The sequence below is a fragment of the Neoarius graeffei genome, chromosome 6 (assembly GCF_027579695.1).
Source record: "Neoarius graeffei isolate fNeoGra1 chromosome 6, fNeoGra1.pri, whole genome shotgun sequence".
Taxonomy (NCBI): Eukaryota; Metazoa; Chordata; class Actinopteri; order Siluriformes; family Ariidae; genus Neoarius; species Neoarius graeffei.
In genome coordinates this window covers 10,602,206-10,621,920 of record NC_083574.1, presented here as the reverse complement: position 1 = coordinate 10,621,920, position 19,715 = coordinate 10,602,206, and the positions used below count along the sequence as shown (strand labels likewise).

General features: G+C 39.7%; 1 protein-coding gene across 21 annotated transcripts in view; it reads left to right on the top strand.

Moving 5' to 3' along the window:
- celf6 (CUGBP Elav-like family member 6) overlaps positions 1–19,715 on the top strand; it is a 436,542-nt gene that overhangs the window by 276,230 nt on the left and 140,597 nt on the right. For 20 of the 21 annotated variants that reach the window (XM_060923308.1, XM_060923302.1, XM_060923296.1 and 17 more), the window contains exon 3: positions 423–471. In XM_060923308.1, coding sequence (XP_060779291.1) covers positions 423–471 — 49 coding nt within the window. Of the gene's footprint in view, positions 1–422; positions 472–18,438; positions 18,445–19,715 lie in introns of all 21 variants that reach the window. The other variant, XM_060923309.1, reaches the window with a different exon arrangement.

Below are 19,715 nucleotides of genomic sequence, written 5' to 3'. Positions count from 1 at the left end.
ATGCTCCGGAAACTAAAATGTTTACAGATGGACGGACAGAGCAATAGCTATATCCCCCTGCATTATATGCTGGGGGATAAAAAGAGAGAGAGAGAGAGAGAGAGGTGTGTTGGTGAAGGAACGACTGTTTGTATCTCATATAATGCAAGTGATAACAGGAACTAACTTGTTTCTTGGACATTCCATACCATTAAATGTAACTAGTATAAATGGATACAACTGGAAAGTTGTTCTTTACGAAATAAAAATAGTAAAATTGTTGATTAGTTGCTGTGGTGTCAGATGAAATGGTCAAAATGGGATTGCATGGTCAGTATTTTCAGTTGGACTGATCCTATGGCCTGGCATGACCCACCACACACACACACAAAACTTTGCAATAATCTAACCAACCCTCCCTTTCTCTCTCTCTCTCTTTTCAGATGAACCGGCCCATCCAGGTGAAACCAGCAGACAGCGAAGGACGGGGAGGTAATTAGCCTTCTTTTTACACACATGAACCAACACACACTCGCACACACAAACACACACTCTCTTAAACATGTCCACGTGTGTAGAGAGGTATTAATATAGGTCAAACGCCTCTGTTGGCTCCCCATCTGTCTCAGCAGAGAGGGTCTTCTCGGTTCATCGTCACTCGGCTCGGTTCAAAGACATGCTCATATGCGTTTCTGATTACAGATCAGGCACGCGTTCACGACACATCTGATCTGCCTCAACCAATCCAAATACGTCTACAAACGGTACAATTAATTTTCTATCTATGACGCCCGTATTTCTACGGAAATCATTGTAATATATGGTGATTATAATTCCAATTGGTTATAATTGGTTATGATTCCTTCTACGTCTTTAATAAACTCGAATAATTCCTCAAAAAGCTTTCATAAAGTGCTATAAATCATTCCATCATTGAGAAACCCATCATATTATAAGTGTCACTATGTATTATAATGTCATATGGTGCACCGAACAACCTTTATAACTAATCAAGATCTGTGCAGAAAGATATAAAAACAACTGGAACACTTATTAACAATTACACACAACATTTAATTCGGCATATTAGGTGAAAATTCAAATTCAATCCAAATTGTTTGTTTGAAACTGCTGTCATTGAATTCACAATTGAATGCTGAACAACATACTTTTTGCAGAATTAAAATATATGTATCCGTTCTTGAGATATTACAAATCAAAGATTGAAAAAACAGCTTCGTTTTTAGAAAACGGCCGTAATATTCTGTACGGTATGAGGATCACATGGTCCAAAATGGGCCTCATTAACCAATGAGATCAAATGGGTTTTTTTTGTTAATAACTTTTAATTTCAAGATTGACATGGAAATTAGCAGGCACATAGATGGTTGTATTCTGAATACAAAGTTTGAAAAATTATTAAAAACCAATTACGCAAATAAGTATTTCTTGAGTATTAATTATGCTAATTAGGTAAAACATTACACTACCGTTCAAAAGTTTGGGGTCACCCAGACAATTTTGTGTTTTCCATGAAAAGTCACACTTTTATTTACCACCATAAGTTGTAAAATGAATAGAAAATATAGTCGAGACATTTTTCTGGCCATTTTGAGCATTTAATCAACCCCACAAATGTGATGCTCCAGAAACTCAATCTGCTCAAAGGAAGGTCAGTTTTATAGCTTCTCTAAAGAGCTCAACTGTTTTCAGCTGTGCTAACATGATTGTACAAGGGTTTTCTAATCATCCATTAGCCTTCTGAGGCAATGAGCAAACACACTGTACCATTAGAACACTGGAGTGAGAGTTGCTGGAAATGGGCCTCTATACACCTATGGAGATATTGCACCAAAAACCACACATTTGCAGCTAGAATAGTCATTTACCACATTAGCAATGTATAGACTGTATTTCTGATTAGTTTAAAGTGATCTTCATTGAAAAGAACAGTGCTTTTCTTTCAAAAATAAGGACATTTCAAAGTGACCCCAAACTTTTGAATGGTAGTGTAAATCATTTTAAACGATAAATTAACAGTAACCAGTTCGAACTAGTGGTGTTGTACGCGACGAATAGAGTGATACACACAGTGAAACGTCCCAGTGCTGTTACTGTAAAATATCAGCACTCTTGGAACGCTGCTCAACCAATCAAATTAGTGGACTGGAACTAACTGTTGTATAAAACATATTATATATACGGGCCACTTTTTCCATGAAATAAAAACATGTATTCTATTCCCTTCTAGTGGGTTTATTGATGGCATCCAATATTGTTATCATATCGCTTATCCTCCATGTATTACGCCACTCTCTCTAATGGAGAATGAGTGTGCAGTATTATAATATTGCATGTTATCAAGACAACACGATGTCACACATCAGAGCTCATACGACGAGCCAGTGACACAACTTTTCTGCTGTGCCTGCACACAATCATTTCTTTGTTGGCCAGGAAAGAGAGAAGACGAGGTTAATCCAGTGCTAGGTTTAGATTAGATTAGATTAGATTAGATTAGATTAGATTAGATTAGATTAGATTAGATTAGATTAGATTAGATTAGATAAAACTTTATTGATCCCTTTGGACGGGTTCCCTCAGGGAAATTAAGATTCCAGCAGCATCATTACAGATAAACAAAGAAAATAAATAGAGACAAACTTCTAGATAAATTAAAATAAATTATTTACATATACAAATATAAAAAGAATAAGATATGGGGAAGGGGGGGAAGAAGGGGGGGAAGGGGAGGGTGGTGGCAGGAGAGATATTGCACATTATATTGCACATTGTCCGGTATTGCTTATTGTTAGGCTAGGCTACTGCTCCTTCCCATCCTCTGTCCTCCTGTTACCCCTCCCCCCCCAGAGAGGAGTTGTACAGTCTGATGGCGTGAGGGACAAAGGAGTTTTTGAGTCTGTTCGTCCTGCACTTGGGAAGGAGCATTCTGTCACTGAACAGGCTCCTCTGGTTGCTGATGATGGTGTGCAGAGGGTGACTGGCATCGTCCATGATGTTCACTAATTTGTCCATAGACCTCTTCTCTGCCACCGTCACCAGAGAGTCCAGCTTCATGCCAACCACAGAGCCAGCCCGCCTGATCAGTTTGTCCAGCCTGGATGTGTCCTTCTTGGATGTGCTGCCCCCCCAGCACACCACGGTGTAAAACAGGACACTGGCGACCACAGACTGATAGAACATCCACAGGAGTTTCCTGCAGATGTTAAAGGACCGCAGCCTCCTAAGGAAGTATAGCCTGCTCTGTCCCTTCCTGTAGAAGTGTTTGGTGTTGCAAGTCCAGTCCAGCTTGCTGTCCAGCCACAGCCCGAGGTACTTGTAGGAATCCACAGCCTCCACCTCGACTCCCTCGATCAGAACTGGTCATGACCTTGGTCTGGACTTCCCAAAGTCAATGACCAGCTCCTTGGTCTTCGAGGTGTTGAGCTGCAGATGGTTCCTGTTGCACCACACAGCAAAGTCTCTCACCAGGCTCCTATACTCCTCTTCTCTTTCGTCACTGATACACCCAACGATGGCTGTGTCATCGGCAAACTTCTGAATGTGACACAGCTTCGAGTTGTAGCAGAAGTCTGCGGTGTACAGGGTGAAGAGAAGAGGGGCCAGCACTAAACTGAAACTAAAGATGCACTGAACACCTGAAAGGCTACCAAAACTTTATGATATGTTCTTCATGCATATTTACAAGAGAAAAACATACCAACGGACATCAAAAAGCTGGAAAAGAGACACGTCGGAGATGTAAAACTTCTGCACTAGTGAGTGACTGTGACAGTTTGTAAACAAACAAGGTTGCAAGGTTTGCTTTGTAAAAAGCAGATTTTGAGAGAATTTTGGCTGCCAGGCCGCTCTGTTGTGTGTAGTTGTTGATTTTAAAGGTAACTAAGTAAATTACACAGAGAAGTACAATACTTTTTTAATTTCCCACCCCTTTTTAACTACCCCGAAATCCAAACTTCATTAATACACCTATAAAAATATATACCATATATATACCATATATACACTTCATGAATATCTATATAAATATATAATTACAAAAATAAATATATACTATATACCATATACACTTCATATATATATATATATATATATATATATAAAATAAAAATGCTTACAAGAAATCAAACAACTTCCAAAGAATTATAAGAGCAGCGCACGGACCAAAGCTCCGTACTTAAAAGAATATGGTAATAAATCAATATGATTTTTGATGGCTTTTGCAACTGTATGACATTCATGTACCACCACAAGGAACCCGATCGTAAGTGCAAGGCAACGTATCTCATAAACACTTGACCACTGGACATTGAAATTTGTATCTTTATTTACATAAGATAGATGGGTTTTTATCCAGCGCTTATTTTTAATATGCTTTTATCAAAAAAATAACATGGGATTATGTACTAACACATTTTATACTCATCAGGAGCTCCGCTTTGAAGCAGTGCTGAAATATATATTACCTAGATATTAGAGTGCTGAAATATATATTACATAGAGTTTTATTGGGAAATACACCACCCATATTTTTCATATGAACTACAACCGTGACACATTTTTCAACGTTCTCACTCGTGAGGAAATCAATGAATTGTTTTGATAAATGGGGGTACTTTTTGTTTGTGAATGTTTCTATATAATAAAACAAAAATCACACATTGGCTTAAAGATATGAAGTTTATCTTCCCGTTTTGAAAAAAGTCAAAATTTTTCACATGAAATACAACCCCAATTCCAAAAAAGTTGGGACAAAGTATAAATTGTAAATAAAAACGGAATGCAATAATTTACAAATCTCAAAAACTGATATTGTATTCACAATAGAACATAGCAACATATCAAATGTCAAAAGTGAGACATTTTGAAATTTCATGCCAAATATTGGCTCATTTGAAATTTCATGACAGCAACACATCTCAAAAAAGTTGGGACAGGAGCAATAAGAGGCTGGAAAAGTTAAAGGTACAAAAAAGGAACAGCTGGAGGACCAAATTGCAACTCATTAGGTCAATTGGCAATAGGTCATTAACATGACTGGGTATAAAAAGAGCATCTTGGAGTGGCAGTGGCTCTCAGAAGTAAAGATGGGAAGAGGATCACCAATCCCCCTAATTCTGCGCGGACAAATAGTGGACCAATATCAGAAAGGAGTTCGACAGTGCAGAGTTTGAACATATCATCATCTACAGTGCATAATATCATCAAAAGATTCAGAGAATCTGGAAGAATCTCTGTGCGTAAGGGTCAAGGCCGGAAAACCATACTGGGTGCCCGTGATCTTCGGGCCCTTAGACGGCACTGCATGACATACAGGCATGCTTCTGTATTGGAAATCACAAAATGGGCTCAGGAATATTTCCAGAGAACATTATCTGTGAACACAATTCACTGTGCCATCCGCCGTTGCCAGCTAAAACTCTATAGTTCAAAGAAGAAGTCGTATCTAAACATGATCCAGAAGTGCAGACGTCTTCTCTGGGCCAAGGCTCATTTAAAATGGACTGTGGCAAAGTGGAAAACTGTTCTGTGGTCAGACGAATCAAAATTTGAAGTTCTTTATGGAAATCAGGGACGCCGTGTCATTTGGACTAAAGAGGAGAAGGATGACCCAAGTTATCAGTGCTCAGTTCAGAAGCCTGCATCTCTGATGGCATGGGGTTGCATTAGTGGGTGTGGCATGGGCAGCTTACACATCTGGAAAGACACCATCAATGCTGAAAGGTATATCCAGGTTCTAGAGCAACATATGCTCCCATCCAGACGACGTCTCTTTCAGGGAAGACCTTGCATTTTCCAACATGACAATGCCAAACCACATACTGCATCAATTACAGCATCATGGCTGCGTAGAAGAAGGGTCCGGGTACTGAACTGGCCAGCCTGCAGTCCACATCTTTCCCCCATAGAAAACATTTGGCGCATCATAAAACGGAAGATACGACAAAAAAGACCTAAGACAGTTGAGCAACTAGAATCCTACATTAGACAAGAATGGGTTAACATTCCTATCCCTAAACTTGAGCAACTTGTCTCCTCAGTCCCCAGACGTTTACAGACTGTTGTAAAGAGAAAAGGGGATGTCTCACAGTGGTAAACATGGCCTTGTCCCAACTTTTTTGAGATGTGTTGTTGTCATGAAATCTAAAATCACCTATTTTTTCTCTTTAAATGATACATTTTCTCAGTTTAAACATTTGATATGTCATCTATGTTCTATTCTGAATAAAATATGGAATTTTGAAACTTCCACATCATTGCATTCTGTTTTTATTTACAATTTGTACTTTGTCCCAACTTTTTTGGAATTGGGGTTGTACATCTGAGTGACTTATTTAAATAATATTGGCTGGCTTTGAGTGGTATATCAGATACACTATATTGCCAAAAGTATTTGCTCACCTGTCTTGACTCACATAATGAGCTTAAGTGACATCCCATTCCTAATCCATAGGGTTCAATATGACGTCAGTCCACCCTTTGCAGCTAGAACAGCTTCAACTCTGCTGGGAAGGCTGTCCACAAGGTTTAGGAGTGTGTTTATGGGAATTTTTGACCATTCTTCCAGAAGCGCATTTGTGAGGTCACACACTGATGTTGGACGAGAAGGCCTGGCTCTCAGTCTCCACTCTAATTCATCCCAAAGGTGTTCTATCGGTTTGAGGTCAGGACTCTGTGCAGGCCAGTCAAGTTCATCCACACCAGACTCTGTCATCCATGTCTTTATGGACCTTGCTTTGTGCACTGGTGCACAGTCATGTTGGAAGAGGAAGGGGCCAGCTCCAAACTGTAAAAACAGTCTGCATGCCTAGGTGCTTGATTTTATACACCTGTGGCCATGGAAGTGATTGGAACACCTGATTCCGATAATTTGGATGGGTGAGCAAATACTTTTGGCAATATAGTATATATTCCATTCAGCTAGGATGATATTGAACGAGTCGAAGATGAGTAGGTGAATGGAATATATCTGATAGACCATGAAAAAGCCAGACAATATTATTATGCATACACATTCGATTGAACAATTATAGATTTTACAAAAAGTTAAGAACAGCGGGGTAGCTTATCAATATTGAATGCTGATTCTGATCAACTGTAATTCAGTGTTCTGTCAATCCAATGTATTGTACAAAGTCAAAGTTCTAACAATAAAAATGGTACAAGTCCAAAAAGCCTGAACAACAACCCAGTTTATATACAAGCTATATCCAGGTAGACAGTTCAAGTTCACAGTTACTTTTGGTCGTAGTTAATTGTTACATTGCAGTTGTTCAAAACAAAGGGTCTTTGCTGAGTGAAGTCCTCTTGTAAAAGTCTCCATCACTTTTCCTCACCTCCAAGTAGAACTTTGACAATATTGCTAGAGCTATTGCTCTCTTTTCCAGTTTTTCGATGTCCATTGGTCTGTTTTTCTCTTGTAAATATGCATGAAGAATATCCAGTGAAGTTTTGGTAGCCTTTCGGTTGTTCAGCGCTTTTGTTTCTTTAAATCTTCTCCTCTTAATGAAGCAAGCCTCACGGCCATGTTTGTGTTTAAACTGTCACAGTCACTCTCTGGCACGGAAGTTTTATATCTCTGACTTGTCTCTTTTCCAGCTTTTCCATATATTTAATGTGGAAGATTAAATGCCTGAAGAATATCCAGTGAAGTTCTGATAGCCTTTTGGGTGTTCAGCCTGTCTTTCTCTTTCAAAATTCTCTCTAAATCTTCTGCTTTTAATGAAGCAAACCTCGCAGCCATGTTTGTGCACAAACTGTCAGTCACTCGCAAGCACGGAATCTTTTTTACATAATTTTACATCGCTGACGTGTCTCTTCTCCAGTTTTTCGATATCTGTTGGTCTGTTTTTCTCTTGTAAATATGCGTGAAGAATATATAAGGAAGTTTTGGTAGCCTTTCGGGTGTTCGGCATGTCTTTGGTTTCAGTTAGCAGTCTGTTTATTTATTTAGTGCTTAAACCTACAGTGGTGCTTGAAAGTTTGTGAACCCGTTAGAATTTTCTATATTTCTGCATAAATATGACCTAAAACATCATCAGATTTTCACACAAGTCCGAAAAGTAGATAAAGAGAACCCAGTTAAACAAATGAGACAAAAATATTATACTTGGTCATTTATTTATTGAGGAAAATGATCCAATAAGTATGTAAGCCGCTAGGAATTAGCAGTTAATTTGAAGGTGAAATTAGAGTCAGGCGTTTTCAATCAATGGGATGACAATCAGGTGTGAGTGGGCACCCTGTTTTATTTAAAGAACAGGGATCTATCAAAGTCTGATCTTCACAACACATGTTTGTGGAAGTGTATCATGGCACGAACAAAGGAGATTTCTGAGGACCTCAGAAAAAGCATTGTTGATGCTCATCAGGGTGGAAAAGGTTCATGCAGCAAGACAATGACCCTAAGCACACAAGTCATTCTACAAAAGAATGGTTAAAGAAGAATAAAGTTAATGTTTTGGAATGGCCAAGTCAAAGTCCTGACCTTAATCCAATTGAAATGTTGTGGAAGGACCTGAAGCGAGCAGTTCATGTGAGGAAACCCACCGACATCCCAGAGCTGAAGCTGTTCTGTATGGAGGAATGGACTAAAATTCCTCCAAGCCGGTGTGCAGGACTGATCAACAGTTACTGGAAAGGTTTAGTTGCAGTTACCGGTATTGCTGCACAAGGGGGTCACACCAGATACTGAAAGCAAAGGTTCACATACTTTTGCCACTCACAGATATGTAATATTGGATCATTTTCCTCAATAAATAAATGACCAAGTATAATATTTTTGTCTCATTTGTTTAACTGGATTCTCTTTATGTACTTTTAGGACTTGTGTGAAAATCTGATGATGTTTTAGGTCATATTTATGCAGAAATATAGAAAATTCTAAAGGGTTCACAAACTTCCAAGCACCACTGTAGCACTGGATTAGCCGTGTCTTCTCTCTTTCCTGGCCGACAAAGAAATGATTGTGCGCATGCGCAGATAGAAAAGTTTTGTCATTGGATCTTTGTATGAGCTCCGATGGGTGATGTTGTGTTGTCTTGACAACGTGCAATATTATAACAACATTGCACACTCATTCTCCATTGGGGAGAGTGACGTCCTCCAACTATGCCATGATTGCGAAACATGACCAATCAATCCAGGCTATTGAAATGTCAATGAATGACTTCAAGGGGAGAATATCCAAACTAGAAGCTACAGTTAGCAGCCTCCTGAAGGAAAATGAGCAGCTGAAGTTCAAGACCGACGACTTCGAGAATAGAATGCAACATCCGTATACCATAATAGGTATACCAGAGAAAGCCGAGGGCACCCATCTGACCTCTTTCATTGAAACCTGCCTGGGAGAGATGTTTGGCATCGATGCCTTCCCCTGGCCCTTGACCATGGACAGGGCACATGGGGTGGCTGCCCAGAGGAGAAAGGACGGCGCTCCTCGCCCCTTTATAGCCTGCATTCACCACTTCCAGACAAAACAGAGAATAATGCAACTTGCCCAAGAGAAATCCACCCTGTCTTACAGAGGCTCGGAGATCCACATATATGCAGACTACAGTGCCGAGGTAGCCAGGAAGAGAGCCCTATTTACCCCCATTAAAGCCCAGCTGAGGAGACCCGGTTCCCACTTCAGCCTACTCTTCCCTGCCAAGCTCTGGGTGATTGTTGGCAGAGCCAGGCATGAGTTTAATACCCCTGCCAAGGCTGCTGCTTTTCTTGAAAATAGACAACCTACGGGATGATTACAAGGTAGATTGTGTTTATACGTATATTGTGATGGAGGTATTAACAAGTCCTCAGTAGCAATTAAGTTTATACATCTTAATTCTGTTAATTAAAAGTTAAATTTCATACCTCAAGGTGCTATCAATATTCATAGAGTAATGCTATACCATGGCCCCCTTTTTCTGTATCTTTAGTTCATGGACACGGTCTGACCAGTAGTCATTTCTTATATAAGAATTTAGTTTTATATAAGGCTCTGGGTCACAGAGTTTTTTTTTTCCTTTCAATTACTGCACCTCAATATCAGCAAAAGCAACTAAGACATAAGGACATCTATTTTTTTGCTCTAATAAGTTCATGCTGGGATGGTTTATTGTATATCACGTTAAGCTGTGGTTACTTGTTTAAAAGGTTTCTCTGTAATTCTTACAGAGTTGCCAGATGCATGTTCTTAGATCTTAATGACATCTAATTGTACACTTTGTTATTAATACCAGCTCTGAGGTTATTATTTTTGTTACCATCATTCTTATTCACTCATTTATTTTTTAGATATGCCCTTACTTAATTTTATCTTATTTATGAATTAATGTTTTTTTTTTTTTTTTTTTTTTGGGGGGGGGGGTTGGTTTTTATTTTTCTCTAATTTTAATGTTTTTTAATATTATTATTATTATTATTATTATTATTATTATTATTATTACTAGTAGTAGTATTTTTTACTTTTTTATCTTTCTCCACTGGCACACGCAGAATGACTGCTGGTCGATTATAGATGTCAGTTAGGAAATCGTTTTCTTTGTTTGGCTGCCTGACTACTTAAGCGGCTTACCAAGTCTGAGGACAGGTTTTCTCATATCTGATTTTTCATAAGGACAGAGTTCAAAGTGCAAGGTAGTATCAAGCACCAAGCGATGATCAAAACTAGGCAATAGGTTAGCAAGGAGTTGTATCCAATTTACATCCATCCATCCATTATCCGTAACCACTTATCCTGTGCAGGGTCACGGGCAAGCTGGAGCCTATCCCAGCTGACTTTGGGCGAGAGGCGGGGTACACCCTGGACAAGTCGCCAGATGATCGTAGGGCTGACACATAGAGATAAACAACCATTCACACCCTATGGTCAATTTAGAGCCACCAATTAACCTAACCTGCATGTCTTTGGGAGAAAGGCCCTCATCAGCCGCTGGACTCAGACCCAGGACCTTCTTGCTGTGACGTGACAGCGCTAACCACTACACCGCTGTGCCGCCCCTTGTATTATCATTTTCCTTTTGTTCCTTTTTTTCTTTTCTTTTTGTGCCCCCCACCCCAAACCTCTGCTTACTGTGTTGTATACTCAAACAGGATATCATCCCTTGGCTTTCAACCTATCTTGCTTCCCCCTCCTTTATTTCTATTCCTTAGACTATCATGGTAGGTCAGTCATATAAAGCGATGCATAACCCCACTAATTTTATATCTTGGAACGTCAAAGGGATTAACAGTCCAGTCAAAAGACAAAGTCATATCTCACTTGCAGCATTTGAAGGTTGATCTGGCATTCCTACAAGAAACTCATTTGTGCAATGCCAACATTGCCAGTCTCAAACGAAACTGGGTTGGCCAGGTGTATCACTCCAAATTTAATGCAAAAGCCAGAGGAATGACGATATTGATAAACAAAAATATCTCTTTTCAATATGAGGAGGTAATTAGCTATCCTAATTGGCGATATATAATTGTTGTTGGACAGCCCTTTAATAACCCACTGATTTTGGTAAATTTATATGCCCGTAACTGTGATGACAGCAGGTTTTTTGAAAAAAAAAAATGTTCTTGACGATTCCCAGGCTGGATAATGGATTTATTATATTAGGGGGAAATTTCAATCTCGTATTAGACATCCTATTGGACAGATCATCAAATACTCACCAGAGTCTTTCTAGGTCAGCTGGGGTTGTGAGTGACTTTATGAATCAATGTGGTCTTTCAGACGTCTGGATGTTTAAATTCCCCCATTCCAGAGCTTATTCCTTTTTCTCTAATGTACATCACAGCTATACCCGTATAGATTATTTCCTGCTTGATAATAGACTGTTACCTAAGGTAAATCCTGCTCCTATAACAGCATTGTAATATCAGACCACAGTACCATTTTATTTGAGTTAGTTCTTCCAAATCGCCCTCCCCCCAACAGAATCTGAAGATTCAACCCTCTCATATTATCGGATGATACATTTGTAGAGTTCATCTCAACCCAAATAAAATTTTTCTTGGAGACAAATGCCTCCCTCAAGGTTTCACATGGGACGCTATGGGAGACTCTTAAAGTTTACTTCAAAGGACAAATAATGGCTTATTCCTCCACAATTAAAAAAGAAAAATGTTAAATTTTCTAATATTTCACAACAAATTTTTAATATAGACCTGTAATACACACAATCCCAGACCCCAGGCCTTTACAAAGAGCGGCTGAGACTACAAACTGAATTTGATCTATTATCCACGGATGAGGCAACACGCCTTATTTTGAAATCCAAACACAAAGTCTATGAACTTGTGGATAAGGCGGGTAAATTACTGGCCTTGAGGCTTGTGAAGCCGCTGCCACCTGCTCGATCACAAAGATCCAGTCACATACAGGAGAGACGTTGACTGACCATGATGACATAAATGAGGCCTTCTTGCGATTCTACTCTACCCTTTACACCTCAGAGTGTAGCGATGACCTTGACTGCTCACATACTGTCTTTGAAAATTTAAATATTCCCACTGTCTTGGAAGAACAAAAGTCTAATTTGAAAGCAGACATTTCTATTTCTGAAATTGTTACGGCTATTAAATCCATGCAAAATAATAAATCACCTGGTCCTGTTGGATTCATGAGCGAATTTTACAAAAAGTTTTCTTCACAATTGGCACTAATCCTCGAAGTAATGTTTAAAGAGGCACTATCCTCCGGTACCTTGCCTATGACTCGAAGACAGGCCTCTATCTCTCTGCTAACAAAGAAGGATAAAGACCCACTGTTATGCTTATCATACCGCCCTATCTCCTCGCTAAATGCTGATTTTAAAGTGTTGTCTAAAGTCTTGGCCAAGCGCCTGGAGAATGTCATCCCAGACATTATCTCAACCTGACCAAACGGGTTTTATTCAGGACTGGCACTCCTACTCAAATCTTAGAAAATTATTTAACATTGTCCACTCAGCCTGGTTTAAATGCCTGAAGGCAGTCATATCTCTTGACGCTGAGAAGGCCTTTGACCAGGTCAAGTGGAAATACTTATTCCTTATGCTCAAACAATTTGGTTTTAAAGATGAATTTATTGCCTGGATCAAATTACTCTATTCGTCCCCCCCTTGCCTCTGTAATCTCTCATAATACTTGATCTGATTATTTCCTATTAGACAGGGGGACAAGACAAGGGTGCCCACTCTCCCCCCTCCTATTCGCACTGACCATTGAACCCTTGGCGGTGGCGTTGCGATGCTGTAGGGAATTTCAAGGCATATGTCGTGGCAGGCAGGTGTTTAAGGTGTCACTCTACACAGATGACCTGCTTCTGCATGTCTCTGATCCAGCTCTATCCCTCCCTTATTATTTTAGATATTTTGAATAAGTTTGGGAAAATCCCAGGGTATAAGTTAAATTTATAGAAGAGCGAAGTTTTTTTTTTCTTTAAGCCCTAAAGCAGAATCACTTCCCTCAACCCTTTTCCCCTTCGAAAGGGTCAGAGATGATTTTAGATATTTGGGGATTGCGATCACTCACACCTTCCCGATCACTCACTCCTTCCCAACCACTTTCACAAAGAATTTTACCGCACTTTTCAATACGTGTAAACAGGACATGAATCGTTGGGCCTCCTTCCCTTGGTCACTGGCAGGACAAAGGCGTTAACTTAATTAAAATGATTGTACCACCAAAGTTCTTATATCTTTTCCAGAACATCCCCATTCTAATTAAAAAGTATTTTTTTAACACTTGATAAAAATATCACTTCTTTCATTTGGGGGAACAAACCTAGACTACACCCTGAAACGACCCATATCCGATTTTTTTGCCCATATGCGACCTGTATCCGATTTGTTATTGACAATCTGAATGACACAGATCCGATTTTTTTCACATGCGACCCAGGCCGCTTGGATATGTGGTCCTAATTCCGATGCATATCCGTTATTTTCACATGCGACTGCAGTCTGACCGGACAGGTCGCATTCATGCGACCTACACGTCATCAACAAGAGACAAACGTCACTATTCTGCATTGGCTAATCCCGCCTCTTTGGTGGAAAACAACAACATTTGTACAGTTTTCAGAATTTAAATAGACTTTTATAGAATTGATCAAGCTAATGGTGGATTTGGTAGGGACTTGGATGTTAAATCATCCTGTATTACAAGATTATAAGATTGTTCTGGAAATTTCCAGTAATTTGACACCTTCGGTCTCATTAGTCTGCTGCCCACATTAATCAGATTATTGTGTGAGTTCCGCCGCTGCCACAAAAACCACATCGCCAGGTCTCGCCTCATCTCCATGCTTTACTTGCAAACTTGAAGAGTGCGCTTTTTTTTTTGTTTACGTATTACGTAGATGTGCTTATTACGTGTCAATTTGCGCATGCGGGACACTTTTGGGTCGTTTTCCGTTCATATTGGAGATCGCATACAAGTCTCATATAATTGGTAATGTGAACGGCCTAACAAAAAAATCGGATTTCACAACAAATCGGATATGGGTCGTTTCAGGTTGCAGTCTGAACGTAGTGCTAGTCGAATTGGCAGGACTTCTCTCCAACGACCAAAACACTCAGGAGGCGTGGCCCTGCCCAATTTTCTTTTTTATTATTGGGCATGCAACATTCAGAAATGAATACACTGGTTTGAAGACAAACCAATCACCAAAAAGGCAGACTGGGTGCCATTAGAGTTTTCATCATATCATTGCAACCTGGGCTCTGTAATCTGTGCAGCTTTGCCCCTTCTTAACAGTAATCTGTGTTCAAATACAATAGTCTGATTAATCAGAATTTGGGCTCAGTTCAGAAGGCATTCTGGGCTACAAGGAACCTCTATCCTTTCCCCATCAAATCAAATCAACTCATATCTTCACTCCCTCCTGTACAGACCCTGCATTTACCTTGTGGTCTAACAAAGGGGTTAAAACAATCTACAATTTGTACATAGAAAGTACATTTGCATCTTTTTCCCAACTATCTCAAATCTTTTTCGCTATTTGCAAATCAGGAGCTTTGTACAAAAGACGTTCAAATCATTCCCAGTTATGCCCATTAAATCATATATCGATCACATTCTCGAACTACAGTCAGAGCGTAAAGGATTGATGACCCAGATTAATGAACTCATCAACAACTTTAGTCCTCGTCCCACTGAAAACTTAAAAAGAGTGATCTGGGAACAGTTTTACCTGATGGTCAATGGAAATCCATTCTAGACTTGATAAACACTTCATCCATAGCCACTAAACATAGCATTATACAACTGAAACTGGTTCACAGAGTCTATCTCACTAATGCTAGGCTGGCAAAGATCTATCCAACTGCTGACCCGTCATGCCCTCGATGCAAAGGCCAGCCAGCAGACTTGATGCATATGCTGTGGTTGTGTCCGAGCCTCACCACTTTCTGGTTAAGTATCTTCAAAGCTGCCAGTGAAATATTTGGAACCCAACTTGACGCTGACCCAGTTTGTGCCCTCTTTGGTTTGACATCAGAAGAATCTAGGGCTCTCCTACCAAACAAAGCCTATGCACTCATAGCTTCTACCACAGTCCTTGCAAGACGATTAATTCTAACTAAATGGAAAGAACATGCCCTGCCATCCTTTACTCACTGGATCAAGGATGTGACGTATTTCTGAAAGCTGGAAAAAATAAGACACACACTCAAAGGGTCCTCTCGAACATTTGTCAAAATATGGGGGCCCTTTTTTAGAATTTTATGATTCTCTTCAGGAAACCCTTTATAAGGACTAAGGTGAAATGTTCGGCTACAGCAGTGAGCAACCTCCCTTCCTCACCTCCCCATTTTTTAAAATTCTATTTTTATTTCCTTTTTAATTTTCATTTTAATAATAATAATAATAATAGGGCAGCATGGTGGTGTAGTGGTTAGCGCTGTCGCCTCACAGCAAGAAGGTCCGGGTTCGAGCCCCGTGGCCGGCAAGGGCCTTTCTGTGCGGAGTTTGCATGTTCTCCCCGTGTCCGCGTGGGTTTCCTCCGGGTGCTCCGGTTTCCCCCACAGTCCAAAGACATGCAGGTTAGGTTAACTGGTGACTCTAAATTGACCGTAGGTGTGAATGTGAGTGTGAATGGTTGTCTGTGTCTATGTGTCAGCCCTGTGATGACCTGGCGACTTGTCCAGGGTGTACCCCGCCTTTCGCCCGTAGTCAGCTGGGATAGGCTCCAGCTTGCCTGCGACCCTGTAGAAGGATAAAGCGGCTAGAGATAATGAGATGAGATGCGACCATTGTCTTTGTCCATCTATGTGTACATTCACTTGTGACCCTATGGGCGGGTGACGTATATTTGGTGATGGTGCATTTTTTTTTATTTGGGGGATGGCTGGGTAAATTGAATGTGTATGCTTGTCTTGATACACTTCTCCTATGTGAAATGTTTTGAAAACCAATACAATATATTTACAAAAAAATATTTTCACTCGTTTGCTTCGCTCACTCGTGAATATTTTCACCACTCGAAGATAAACTTCATATCACAGTGTAATATCCCCTCTCTCTCTCTCTCTCTCTCTCTCCAGTCATTATTGGATGGCGACTTCATTTGCGTTAGTTTGATATTTAGCCTAGTCTACATTAAATGTAGCATGTGCAGGTCATGTCTCCATTAAAGGGATAAATATCATCTCACACACATGAATCTACTGTATGTACCAATATTTCTGATCCAGTCTATGCTTTCGTGCCAAGTGTTATAAAGGAAGGACTGATCGACATTCTGAGAAAATTGTCTTTATTTAGTTTGTCAACAATTCCCTTGCATTCGAATGAAATGTCAACGTTTCACAAGCCTGACTAGTGCTTGATGGATTAAATATCTCAGAATATACATACAAATTAACATATCAGCACATAGTCAACAAATATGAGTTCAGGGAAATAAGCTACAGTCCTCAGAACAGTATTATAGTAAACGATGTGCTCACGGGACTTAATGTTTGATCAAATGTACAGATTTGAATATCTTTTGGTTTTTGGACTGGAATGAATAGGGAAAGCTAAAACTAAAAAAAAAAACTCTAAAAAATACACTGCTGCTTATCATGAAAATGAAAAACAAATATACAGTGCTCACTGAATTATGGAAAAAAATCAACTAAAAAAAAAGACAAGATGCTTAGCCATAATCTTCATCACTGGGTGCGTTCAAAACGGCAAAAACGCTGCCTCTGCCTCAGGAGAATGTCTAACAAGACAGCGAGGCATCAAGGACTATTCGAAACTGCTCAAACTCTCATTTCCTGTCTTCTAAAATACCTTCAAACTGCCCGCAGTTGAAAGCAACATCAGTGTATCCTCAGTGCTGCCCATCACCCATAAATCTGTCCATAAAACCATCATTCAAAGATGCCTTCAGCCGAAAGTCCTGCCTTATAAACGCACCTGTCTATTACAGAAGCGAGGCAACAAGACAGCAAGCTTCTGTTTCAAACGCAGCTGTAATATTGACTGATCAACTATACGTATTTCAAGAAAATTGTCTTTTTTCGTTCGCCAGTACTTCGCAAGATCGAATAATGTCTGATGGATTAAATACATTCGAATATACATCCATATAAACGTCATTAAATCAGAACATAATCATTTCATTTAAAAAAAGACTTATATGCCGAACGTGTGTTCATAGCTGTTTGTATCAGTATAGCTACAGAGAAAAAGGTTAATGAACTGCCAATCCACAAATGATAAATGGTAGATGACACATAATTAAAATGTAGAATGCAAAATGACGTCCACTGCATGTATAATTTATTTATTTTTTGTCTCTAACATCTTATAAGTTGTGATTACATGAGGGCTAATCATACTAGCCTGGCTAACGCGACTTCAAAGCTCTCCGAGCATTTGGTCTGGCCAAGCTATTAAGCCAAACCGTTTCCCAGAGCCCGTGGTTGACCCGCCTCCCTGAAATGCCTCATTAAAATGCCTCTTTGCTCCGTTTTCAATGAGAACTTCACGTTGAATGCTTTCAATACAGCATCTACCGCTTGCCGCTGCTCCATGTTCGTGATGTGAATGAAGCGCTTCCGGCATAGATTCTGTAAACAATCTATGGCTTCCGGTCGCAGTTCTACTATGTCACTGCCTTGAACACGCCTCTACCCAGGGCCGTTGGAGATGCTCAAAGTTGATTGGTTCCCGATTTTTCGGGAGCTTGGAAATGCTGTAGATAGCCTGCCTGGCCAGACTAAGCTCGGAACAGGCCCTCGTGTTGCGTCACGCTTAGGATGGGCGGGCCCAGGCTAAATCATACACCCTTTGAAAAGGAAAAGATGAGTATTTTGGACATTGCTGTGTGTGTGTGTGTCTTTGTATTGTGCAATACTGTTCAAGAGTGTATAGAACGAGGGAATTACTATATTTCTAGACATTTTCACTCATTTCAAGCTTGAAATCTCATCTTGTTCTTGTTTTTCTAATGTGAATAATTAATTACCTCACCCGCGATGGAGTAAGCAGGGCGAGGTATTGTAATCAATGCGGTTTGTTTGTTTGTATGTGTGTCTGTTGACAATTTAGTGTCTAGACGGTTGCAACGATTGCATTCAAATTTTCTGGGTAGGTGGGCAATGGTCCGTAGATTACCTGATTAAATTTTGGGGGTAATCGGGTCAAGGTGAAGGTCAAGGTCACCGGAAAGGTCAACCCTTCGGTCAAAATAGCATATTTTCCATTACAACTCCAAAACAATTCCTGATAGACAGATGTTTACTATTATGAGCATATAGGAACTCCTATATGGCCTTTCATTTGGCACCATTATCTTTGACCTTGAGTGACCTTGAAAGGTCAAACTCAAGGTCACGGATTTTCAGAGGGCTGTAACTAGAAAACGGTTGATAGTAGACAGATATTTACCATTATCAACTTAAAGGAAGTGCCATATGGGCTCTCATTTGGCACCATGATCTTTGACCTTGAATGACTTTGAAATGTCAAACTCAAGGTCATGGGTTTTCAAAGGTATATAACTTTTAAAATGGTTCATGACAGCCAGATGTTTACCATTTTCAACAGATAAGAAATCCAATATGAGCTTTCAGTTGCCGCCATGACTGTTGACCTTGAATGACTTTGAAATGTCAAACTCAAGGTCATGGATTTTCATAGGACTATAGCCTGACAGCTGATGATTGAGAAATATTACCATTATCAACATATAGGTATAAAATAAGTGCTGCCGGGCGAAGTTTGTTTTGCCTGGCAACATTTGTTTCTATAAAGATACAAAATCATACAACCCCGATTCCAAAAAAGTTGGGACAAAGTACAAATTGTAAATAAAAACGGAATGCAATAATTTACAAATCTCAAAAACTGATATTGTATTCACAATAGAACATAGACAACATATCAAATGTCGAAAGTGAGACATTTTGAAATGTCATGCCAAATATTGTCTCATTTGAAATTTCATGACAGCAACACATCTCAAAAAAGTTGGGACAGGGGCAATAAGAGGCTGGAAACGTTAAAGGTACAAAAAAGGAACAGCTGGAGGATCAAATTGCAGCTCATTAGATCAATTGGCAATAGGTCATTAACATGACTGGGTATAAAAAGAGCATCTTGGAGTGGCATCGGCTCTCAGAAGTAAAGATGGGAAGAGGATCACCAATCCCCCTAATTCTGCGCCGACAAATAGTGGAGCAATATCAGAAAGGAGTTCGACAGTGTAAAATTGCAAAGAGTTTGAACATATCATCATCTACAGTGCATAATATCATCAAAAGATT